Source organism: Lepus europaeus, chromosome 5 (genome assembly GCF_033115175.1).
Source record: "Lepus europaeus isolate LE1 chromosome 5, mLepTim1.pri, whole genome shotgun sequence".
NCBI lineage: Eukaryota > Metazoa > Chordata > Mammalia > Lagomorpha > Leporidae > Lepus > Lepus europaeus.
The window spans coordinates 66,668,086-66,680,127 of NC_084831.1; the positions used below are offsets into that span (position 1 = coordinate 66,668,086).

General features: G+C 37.0%; 1 protein-coding gene across 1 annotated transcript; it reads left to right on the plus strand.

Moving 5' to 3' along the window:
- The first annotated feature begins 2,581 nt into the window (after positions 1 to 2,581).
- FPGT (fucose-1-phosphate guanylyltransferase) lies at positions 2,582 to 11,746 on the plus strand. The gene is made up of 4 exons (XM_062191548.1): positions 2,582 to 2,697; positions 3,981 to 4,148; positions 5,912 to 6,004; positions 8,746 to 11,746. Exons 1-4 carry the CDS (start codon positions 2,616 to 2,618, stop codon positions 10,191 to 10,193), a joined length of 1,791 nt encoding a protein of 596 aa, XP_062047532.1. The 5' UTR covers positions 2,582 to 2,615; the 3' UTR covers positions 10,194 to 11,746.
- Positions 11,747 to 12,042: the final 296 nt, after the last annotated feature.

Here is a 12,042-nt window from a genome sequence, read left to right on the forward strand (position 1 = left end):
TTCATAAATACTCTGCGATAAATGCTCTGTCAATAATATTCTGCTAGCTGAAAATTATTTAAACTATCATATCATACTGTTTGACTATATACTAAATATAAAATTTTAAAAAAACTGGAAATTTTTGCCCATCCCAATTAACTGACAAGAAAATTTTTCTCATTCAGTAGTATACACTATTTTGTTTTACTTTTTTTACTTAAAAATTAGTAATAATGAATATTTAAGAAATGGAAAAGAGAATAAAAGCTGTTGCTGATAGAGTGAAATATTTACCTCTTGTACATTTAATGTGAATAATGTGGTTATTCTGGAAAAAACAATATCCATTTCTATAGCCATACATCCCACATCCAAGAAATGCTCTATTTAATAGTCCATAAGATAAAATATATTACATCACTTCTTTTTATCACCCTTATTGTTCTTACTACTTTTTTTAAATTTGGTTACTTTTTTTTAAAATTTATTTGACAGAGTTTGACAGCGAGAGAGATAGAGAGAAAGGTCTTCCTTCCGTTGGTTCACCCCCTAAATGGCCACTCTGGCCAGCGCAATCCGAAGCCAGGAGCCAGGTGCTTCTCCTGGTCTCCCATGGGGTGCAGGGCCCAGGCACTTGGGCCATCCTCCACTGCACTCCCGGGCCATAGCAGAGAGCTGGACTGGAAGAGGAGCAACCAGGACTAGAACCCGGTGCAGTTGCAGGATTAAACAAGAGAGCCACAGCACTGGCCCCCTTAATTTGGTTACTTTTTATGGCATACATCACCTTTGTAGAATGCACAGTCCCTGAACATATAGGCCTTAACTACCTTCATTCCCTTAGAACATCACTTCTTAGTTTCATAGTTTAAAATTAATTCTAAAATTCTGATAACTTCCACAACATTATCGTCAGCCCATACTGCTCTACTGGATTCCAGACTCATGAGTATAATGCATACACACAGATACACAAATTTATATTACATATGCACTGAAAAAAATATACTTATTTCACATGTCCAAAATCAAATTCTGTACTCCTTAAAACTCACCAATCTTTCACACGCACAGCCTTTTGTCTCTCATCAAATTCTGGACTCTCCCTACCATCTCACGGATCATTCCCAGACATAGCCTTCCACTTTAGGCACTTTTGATTTCATCTCTTGCTCTCACTGTCCACACCCTTTCCATAAGCAAATTTTATTAGTTTGCTTTTAAAGTTTATTCAGAATATAACCAAATTCTCGCCATACCACTGTTACTACCTTGGCAAAGACTTCACTAGTTTTCACCTGTATTATTGCAGTAGCCTCCAAACAAGTCTTCCTGTGTCTGTCCTGTACTCTCACATTTTGGACTGATCTCTTCCAATATAAGACAAATCACATCAAAACCCTGCCACACTTTGTTGACTCCAGATTAAAAAACAATCCTTTCTATGATCCTCTTTTATTTCTTCTGCTCACTCTCATACCACTCGTCTTCTATATTTTCTAAATATCAATAAAAATGCATTGTTTTATTAACAAACTTTTAAATGATAAAACTGTGAGTGAGTAATCTGCGTTTTTCCCAAATGTTTTCACTCTAAGTATGGAATTAAATACCAGTATTGAGTTTTGAAGAAAAATTAAGTAAGTTTATGACAAAGTTTGTAGGGCCTTGAGTGCCTAGATACTGATGAATGTTTAATGAAAATAAGCTTCTCAAATAAACCGAACAGTAATGTGTGGCAGAACAAGTTCCGGGTTTCTTAACTGTGATACTTTGCCTAAGTCACTCATCTCGCTGGTTCACAGCCGCTTTATGTGTAATGAACAATGAACCTGTGAACCTCATAAACTTGGTACTAACAGAAGTACCTATACATAACTACCAAAAACACAGCCACAAGGCTTATTCCCAAGAACGTTTCAGACTGATGTGCCGATGAGAAAGGTTGCCAGAGAAGCAAGCAAAATACCACAAATTCGGGCTTCATTGCAGGCTGGATGTTAGCCAACTTTCACAGACAAGTAGGAGTGTGGCACAGGTGACCTGGCCCACTTCTGGGAGCTGCAAGGACAGAGATGCCACAAACCTAAGGTTCCTGCACACAGAACTTAAATCTTCAGATTGTGTATTTCGACCAGGGGCTGGGGAGATGGTTCCAGGTGACCTGGAAGGGGTCAGGGTTGAGAAATCATCAGTCAAAACGTCCTTGGAAACTGCTCTTGGCTGAAACAAACCTTCAGGAAGGACGGATCGCCTTTCACGACAAAGTTTGGAGACAGGTTGTAATTTCTTTCTCCTAAACGGGCCGGCTCGAACAATTCTGTTACCCAACCTGAACCACTCACCGGGTCGACCGGCAGGAAGGCTTTTTGAGCTGGGAAAAAGTGGCCCAGCCCCAGCACAGTCCGACAAAGCTCTAGGTGGTCATCTGCTCTAGTGACTGTTGCTAGGGAAACGGAGCGAGGAGCCCGGCTCACCCCATCATGGCTGTTTCAGTTCAGGGCCCCGCGCTGCGGGGGCGTGGTTTCGTGCGTGACGCACGGAAGGGCGGGGCAGAAGCGAGCCGACCCGGGACGCGTCACCTCCCAGGGCGCATGCGTACTGTGCTGCGCTGGCTCGGCGCTTGTTGGGATATGGCAGCCGATAGGGTCTTTCCTGACGCGTCTCTGAGGGAAGCTACTGAGCGAAAATTACGGAGGTTTTCAAAGCTGAGAGGTACAGAGGTGGCACCCAAGTTTTCCCGGGCAGCGGAGGTGTTCTGAGGTTTTCTGAACTGTCACTTCCTGTCTGCTCACCTGCAGCCCTGCGACTGTGGCCCGGAAACAACCGCTGTTCGCTTTGAGTTTGTTGTTCTATTACGGTCCCTCCTTTGCTTTACGCATTTTGCTTTTCTTAAGTTTATTCCTGGACGTGTAGGTATCAAAATAAAATAACGGAGGAGAGAGAAGAAAAAATTTAACCTGATTAGTGGAGTTATAAATCCGAAGTTATGCTTTCATTAGTTCATTAATTAAAGTTATTTAAAGCTCGAAGATCTGAAGCATATGTTGACACAAGCAAATCTGAGTTTACTTTTTATTGCCAATTTGTTCTGTAATGTAAATGCTTACCGAGAAGGGAAACAAAACGACATAAAAGAATTACGGATTAAAAATTAAAGGGGTTGGAGAATTTGGAATAAAACACAAAACATACTATACTACTTGTGACTCCCAATATAGCTATCTAATGATATTGGTTATGAGTTTGATACTGCTTGGAAAATACAGGAACTAGTGCTTGGTTAACAGTAAAATTTTCAAGACTATACATTCTAGTTGATAAATTGTTTGCTAGTTAAAACCTTTATTCATTCTGGCTTATTGATAAAGAAGAGGCTCCAACTGTGTACCAAAAATGCAAGTCTGTCTTTTAATGAGCTCATCAGGGAGTTGGAGCCTTTTCTGTTACCGGAATTTTGTGTCATATTCTAATAGCCTATGTGAGCTGTGTGGCTTATCTGGGGGTAATAAAAATAAAGTGTCAACATTTATGAACAGAAACGTTGAAACAATGGAACTTTTAGTTGAATCTCTCTTAGCTAGCAAACACTAAATGGCCCTGATAAATAAAAATTGACTTTCAAATGTGGAGATTCATTTATTTGTTTCCTTGTATTTTCTTCTTATTAAAGAATTGAGGTAAAATAGCCTTTGTCAGTTAAAAGAAATTTTTTAATCAAGAAGGATTGCAATTTCAGAAATTTTAAGTAAATTAGATTATAGACCACAAAAGGAGGAAGTCATAAAAATGAGAGGAAAAAATACTTGCGAGCAGCCCTCATTAGATCTGTTTGGAATCATACTTACTGGACACTAATTATTCCCTAAATTCCAAAGCAGGATATACATTTTGAAGATGACAGTAAATGTTACCTTTTTTCCTTCTTTCCAAAAAGCAAACCTGTAACAGCTGGAGAATTCTAATAATACTTGCAATCATTTCCTTTTTCAAAATAGGCAAACCTGTGGCAGCTGGAGAATTTTGGGACATAGTTGCAATAACAGCAGCTGATGAAAAACAGGAATTTGCTTATAAGCAACAGCTGTCAGAAAAGATGAAAAGAAAGGAATTACCCCTTGGTGTTCAGTACCATGTTTTTGTTGATCCTGCTGGAGCGAAAATTGGTAGGCATTTTGTGGACAGTTTTATAACATAGGTTCTGAGTAGAAAAATTGTTCAAAACCTCTTCTTTTTTTTTTTTCTTTTAGTTTGTTTACTTTTTTATTTACATAATGAGAAAGGTTTCATGTATTTCACATATACAATTTTAAGCACATATGATACTGCCCACCCACTTTACCTCCCTCATCTTTCCTTTCTTTTTTTTTTTCATTTAATTTTTGTGGTAACATACTTTCAATTTACTCATAACCACAGGCTTAATTTCCTCTAAAGAAAAAATTCAACCAGTGGAAAGTAGGAACAGCACTATTCTGCAAGAGTACAGACAAGGGCTGTAAACAATAACCAAATCTCAAAATGTTAATTTCACTCACATACATAACATTGTTTTTGTACTCTGTATATTAGCTGTCACCATTTTGGCACAGTGAGTTAAGTCACTCTGGTGCCAGCATCCAGGATGAGTGCTGGTTTGAGTCCTGGCTGCTCCACTTCTGATCCAGCTTTGTGCTAAGGCACAGTGGGTTAAGATTCTGTTGCTTATAGTTGATAAGCTGGCTATCTCCAACCAGGGCCTCCACAAACTTTAAAACAAATGTAAATTGACTCTTTTTTAAGAAAGATAAAAGGCATAGCAGCTGTTCTTATCTGTTATGAATTATTGTGAAAAGCTTCCAGAATGTTATTTGAAAGATTGTTATTAATATTAATAAAACTTTCAGATGGTGAATTTTCCTCTGCACCTTTTCTGTAGGACCCTTACCACCACCCTCTGTGTATCAGTTTCTTCAGCAGTTTACATGAAGAAACCAAATCAGAAAAAAATACATACTTGACCTCTGGTAACCACAGTGTAGAAAGCAAGAAAAGTCTCTTGATTTAAGTATCACAGAATATTTATTTCAAAACCCTCACTTAGGTCAGGGTCAGGATATTTATTTCAAAACCCTCATTTAGCTCATTACTGGATATCTGTATAAGTTAATTAGAGTTGTCCTAATTAGCCAGTTCTGTTTTAGTTCTCACCACTCTGGGATCAGAACTTTCATTATTCCCATTGTATAGATGAAAATCTGAGTGTAGAAGAATTAAGTAATATCCAACATAACTATCATGGGAATTACATTTAGATATTTTTAGGAAACCAGGGTCTAAAAATATTATTAGATGGGAATTCTAACATATGTGAGTGTTACTTAACATATTTAAGTGTTACTTAAATGTTTTTATGATTTATACTCATGACAATTTGCACTTAACATATTATTATAGCTTATATAACATTTTAAAAATTATTTTTGGGGAGACATGGCTGCTCTCTGAGTTTCACTAACTGTTTTAATTTTGTGTTGATTGGGGGTGTGTGTGTGAGATAGAGCAAGAGAGAGAGCTTGAGCTGTTCACGCCATCAGATGCCTGCAGTGGACTAGGTCTGGGGGCTGAAACACAGAGCCAGGAACTCAATCCAGGATTCACATGGGTGGCGTGAACCCAACTACCTTCCAGTGTCCACATAAGCAAGATCTAGAGATATGGAACCCAGGCACTCTAGAGTAAGACACCGAACCACTTGGCCAAACTCCTGCCCCTCGTTGTCTATTTGTTTATTTGCTGAAATGGCCTTTCTTTTGTGAAAATCTTTACTGTCTGTCTACATAATTAATTATTGCCCAAGTCATATCCTTAAGGTAATAATAGATAAGTTTACCATACTTCAAAGTTTTATTATACTTCCATGGAATAAATTATACTTTTTAACTTTAAGGAAATGGAGGATCAACACTTTGTGCTCTTCGATGTTTGGAAAAGCTGTATGGAGATAAATGGAACTCATTTACCATCCTGTTAATTCACTCTGGTAAAGTTATTCTTTATTAATATGTATATTTTTGTGTGGTATTCTACCTTTAGGAATTTTTTTTTCCTCCCCTGAAAATGCTTTCCTCTTCTTTAAAAACAAAATTGAAGTTTTTTTGCTTTAAAAACAAATATCTCATTCTTTGGGATTTTAGGTTATTAACAGCATAAAGATTTTCATAAAATACATCCTTAAAATTATAGATCATATACATCCACAACTTTTCCTGGGTATTATTTTATGGCATGCATTTAGAAATTTACTTTCCTAAGATAGAACTCATCAAAATGTGAACTTTTCCTAGGAAATCTTTACAGGGAATTCTTGCTTTGTAAGAGTCTGATTTAGTACTGTTAGTACTAGATGTTTGCCAAAACAATCTGCCTTGCATTTTATGTGAATATTGATAGTCAAAGACAACAATCAGTAATTTTTTTTTATAGTTTATTTTATTTACTTGAAAGGCAGAGTTACAGAGAGAAAGAGGCAAAGAGAGAGAGAGAGAGGTCTTCCATCTGCTGGTTCATTCCCCAAATGGCTGCAATGTCTGGGGCATGGCCAGACTGAAGCCAAGAGCCAGGAGCTGGGATGCAGGGGTCTAAGCACTTGGGCTGTCCTCTGCTGTTTTTCCAGGAGCGTTAGCAGGGAGCTGGATTGGAAGTTGAGCAGCCGGGACTCCAAGAGGAGCCCATATGGGATACCAGCATTGTAGGTGGTGGCTTAATCCATTAAGTCATAAAGCAGACTCCTCCTTAAAAACAAAAGGAAAACAAAGAGAAGACATGGAGTAGACAAACAAGCATGTAGAGGGAGAAAAATGCACACAGAGAAGATATTTTAAAGCAGAAAATATGAAGCAAATCTGAGAATAAAGAACAGTTTATTTTAATTAAATACATTTATCTGTGTAAAAATTTTGGTTATGTGAGAACCTGTTTGTTTTTCTGTTTATGCTGGTAGGCTAAAGAAAACTATCTTGGATTGGCATCATTCCAGTGACATATGTTTTAGAATCACTCATCTACAAGTCTTCTAAAATTCTGTCCAAATCTTATGGTTCATACACAGAACAATGATCGTTTTTAAAGGTTATGTCAAAGTAAAGTATTCAAATTCTGTCTTTAAGATTTAATAGAAATTTTAAAAAATTCATTTTAAGACTTTTTTCCAGAAAAGATGTTATTATGAATTTCGCAATAATTAGGTTAGATGCCAGAAAACACATAATTAGATCATTCTTATGCTAAATTTTACTATTGACTGGTCTTCAGAAAAGGGAAAATAAGAAGTTATTAGCTCTCATTTACTGAACAATGTACTATGTGCTGAGTGTTTTGCATGTATTATTGATCTCATAAAACATGATGAAGCAAGTGCCATTCTACATTTGCTGCCTTAGAGTATACCCAAAGATAAGTAAGCCAAGTTTGAAATCATTTTTATTTGACCCATTTTGCTATGTAACAGTAAGGCTTCCTCTTCCTATAATTAGTTATAAAAGTAATGCAAAATATTTAATTTACCCAAGATGGCATGCTTTTCAAGAAATTAAAAAAATTATAATGCTTGTTTTAGAAGGAAGGTTGTATTTACATAAAAAACAGGTATAAATTTTAAAGTAGTTTCAAATAAATTTACCTTAATTCTTCAGTTGATGTAATAACTTGAGTAAAGACACTGTATTTGGAAATTAGTGTTTAGTAGACAATTATAATTTCGAATTGGTACTTATTTTTGTTAACTTTTTTCCCTTTGGAGTACATTCTTTTTTTTTTTTTTAAGATTTATTTATTTATTTATTTGAAAGCCAGAGTTACACAGAGAGAGGAGAGACAGAGAGAGAGAGAAAGAGAGAGAGAGAGAGATCTTCCATCCGCTGGTTCATTCCCCAATTGGCCGCAAAAGCTGGAGCTTTGCTGATCCGAAGCCAGGAGCCAGGAGTTTCCCCCAGGTCTCCCACGTGGGTGCAGGGGCCCAAGGACTTGGGCCATCTTCTACTGCTATCCCAGGCCATAGCAGAGAGCTGGATCGGAAGAGGAGCAGCCAGGACTAGAACCAGCGCCCATTATGGGATGCCAGCGCTTCATGCCAGGGCATTAACCCACTGCTCCACAGTGCTGGCCCCCTGAAGTACATTCTTGATGTAGGAGTTTAAACATCATTGAAATTCATTATTTAAAATTTAGAGAAAAAATTCTGTGTTAGTTCATGATCATTTTTACTTGTATATTTTATTCAAAACAATTCAAAGGCTCTATATTAGAATTTTATCCTAGCCCAAAACCTAAAGCTGGGTAAATTCAAATGGTAAATTCAAATAGGACAATTGCTCTTTGAATTTTTAATCTGTATTTCATTATTATTTCCTGAGTTGTAACTCATTTCATATATTAAATATCTAGAGATATTTTGGATTGTTAATCTAGAATACAAAAAATATATCAGATTGAAATAGACATCTTGTGATATAATTGTTGTTTTTAGCCCTTGTTTATACTCCTGTGTAACCATGGTCTTTCTCCTTTTTACCTGTTGAATAATGATTAGTAATGTATTAAACCTGGATTATACAGTGGACTGAAATTTTTTCAAACTATTTAAAAAGGGAGGGAGGAAAGTATGGTTATTTTCTTAGACTTACACCTATGAAATACATGAAATCTATTTCTTTATATTAATAAAAATTAAAATTTTTTAAATAATAACACACTCTTAAATGAATATTTTGTTTAATCTTATAGGTGGCTACAGTCAACGCCTTCCCAGTGCTAGTGCTTTGGGGAAAATTTTCACTGCTTTACCTCTTGGTAACCCCATTTATCAGATGTTGGAATTAAAACTAGCCATGTACATTGATTTCCCCTCACATATGAATCCTGGAATTCTGGTTACATGTGCAGATGATATTGAACTTTACGGTATTGGAGAATTTGAGTTTATTAAGTTTGACAAACCAGGCTTTACTGCTTTAGCTCATCCTTCAAGTTTATCTGTAGGTACAACACATGGAGTATTTGTCTTAGAACCTTTTAATCATTTGAAATACAGAGACGTTGAGTACACGTGCTGCTATCGTTTCCTTCATAAGCCCAGCATAGAAGAGATGCATCAGTGTAATGCTGTGTATAAACTTGGAAGTTTTAGTTCAGAGTACTTTGCTGGGGGTGATACTGCCTATCTTAAATTAGATTCTGAATATGTTTACACAGATAGCCTATTTTATATGGATCATCAATCAGCAAAAAAGTTGCTTGCTTTTTATGAAGAAATAGGTGAACTGAACTGTGAAATAGATGCGTATGGTGACTTTCTGCAGGCTTTGGGACCTGGAGCAACTGTGGAGTACACCAGAAACACATCCAATGTCACTAAGGAAGAGTCAGAGTTGGTAGATGTGAGGCAGAGAATATTTCATTTTCTTAAAGGAACACCACTGAATGTTGTTGTTCTTAATAACTCCAAATTTTATCACCTTGGAACAACTGAAGAATATTTGTTTCATTTTACTTCAGATAACAATATAAAGTCAGAGCTTGGCTTACAACCAGTGGCTTTTAGCATCTTTCCAAATATAACAGAGTGCTCTGGTAAAACATCCTGTATCATTCAGAGTATAGTGGATTCAAGGTGTTTCGTGGCACCTGGCTCAGTTGTGGAGTATTCCAGATTGGGTCCTGATGTCTCAATTGGAGAGAACTGCATTATTAGTGGTTCTCATATCATGACAAAAGCTGTCCTATCTCCATGTTCTTTTCTGTGCTCCATAAGCTTGAAGATAAATGGACACTTAAAGTATTCAACTGTGGCATTTGGAGTGCAAGATAACTTGAAAAAGAATGTGAAGATATTGTCAGATCTAAAGTCACTTCAATTCTTTGGGATCTGTTTCCTGTCATGCTTAGATATTTGGAATCTTAAAGTTAAAGAAGAACTGTTCTCTGGGAACAAGACACAACTGAGTTTGTGGAATGCTCGCATTTTCCCAGTTTGTTCTTCTTTGAGTGATTCAGTTACCACATCCCTAGAAATGTTAAGTGCGATAAAGAACAAGTCAACATTCAACTTAAATAGCTATGAGCTGTTGTCCATTGAAGAAATGCTTGCCTACAAGGATGTAGAAGACATGATAACTTACAGGGAGCAGATTTTTCTAGAAATCAGTTTAAATAAAAAGCAGTCTGATTTGTAGATATCTTAAGTGTTATATACTTTCCCCTTTGAGCAAGATTATGAATCTGCGCATTTTCTGTAGCATTCTTTGGTTTCAGGAAGTCACTTAAAATTGTATTGCAAGATGATTGTAGCATAACAGTAATACAGAATACAGAGAAATCATTTTTGATGAAAAAATATTGTAAGAATAATTTCAGAAAAGAGATTCTGGCTGTTTATCACTATTTAAATTTTCCTTTTAATAAGCAGGGTTTTGCAGCTTGTTGTTCTGTCTATGTAATAAATATTTTAGTAACTTCAGAAGTGTGTTCCTAAAAATAACTTTAGAATTTCTCCATCTTCTTTTGGGCTTTGGTTCCAGTAAAATTCTATGAGTTTATTGACAATTCTTTCTTCAAATATAGACCAGTTTTGATAGACCAATAAAAATGACATAGAGTTTTCTATTAGAAAACTGTAGACATCCTTTTTTAAAAATTATTTTTAAATTTACTTTTGAGAGAGAGGAGGAGAGAAGAGCTTTCCATCCACTGCTTCATTTCCCAAATGCCTGTGATAACCAGGTATTCAACCTGGAGCCAGGAATTCAATCCTGGTCTTCCACATAATTGGTAGGAACTCAGTTACTTGAGCCATCACTGCCACATTACCAGAGTCTGTGTTAGCAAGAAGCTGGAGTCCAGAATAGGAACTGGGTAGCAAACCCTACTCCAGTGTGGAATCCAGGCATCTTCATTGATGTCTTTGCCACTAGGCTGTGACCAGCCTCTAGAAAGGCTTTTTCAAAAGCTAATCCAAAGCTGACAAATTCAAATCAAATCATTGCTCATGTCATACACAAAGTTGTCTTTTTTTAGTCAGTAGGTAGCTAGGTACACAGAGCACTAATATCCATGCTAAAAATTATCTCACTTGTTGTTTTGTCAAAATGAAACAAAAGCATGTGCATTGTATCCTATACACTTGAACAGTGTGTTCGTCTATCATAATTGTTCCCTAAAGTTTCATTTCACAGAAAACCCCACATATGACTTAGATATCTGTAGAGAAAGTGAATAATTGAGATTCTGTGGACATTGCATTGTCTCTCCCATTAACTCCTTTAACAGAACTATTAAATTGCCAGATGGATTGATTTTGCTTTCCATTTCTTCCCTTCCTTCTATACACTGTTGATGAAACTGAGAAGCAGTAATTGGCCAAAAATAAACAGCAGGAGGAAGACAAAAGAATAGAAAAACCAACAATACACAGATGAGAAATAACCTCAAGAAAATGAGAATTGGCTGGAATCCCAACTTATGTATTCCTATTTTAATAAAAACACACAAAAGAAATGTCTTCATATCACAGTATAATAATTAACAAGACACAGAGTTGTCAGAGTTTCATGTAAAATTAATATGAACAAACTGGAATAAGAACTGATCTGTGCTACTTTCATTTATGTATTAACATGTCAATATAAAATAATTGGTAAACCAAAAATAACTTGTTTGTAACCCTCAGTTATGAAGTACTTATGTATATGCATGTGTGTGTTTGTTTTTTCAAAAATCTCACAAGGAGCCGGCGCCGTGGCTCAACAGGCTAATCCTCCGCCTTGCGGCGCCGGCACACCGGGTTCTAGTCCCGGTCGGGGCACCGATCCTGTCCCGGTTGCCCCTCTTCCAAGCCAGCTCTCTGCTGTGGCCAGGGAGTGCAGTGGAGGATGGCCCAAGTGCTTGGGCCCTGCACCCCGTGGGAGACCAGGAGAAGCACCTGGCTCCTGCCATCGGAACAGCGCGGTGCGCCGGCCGCAGCGCGCTACCGCGGCGGCCATTGGAGGGTGAACCAACGGCAAAAGGAAGACCTTTCTCTCTGTC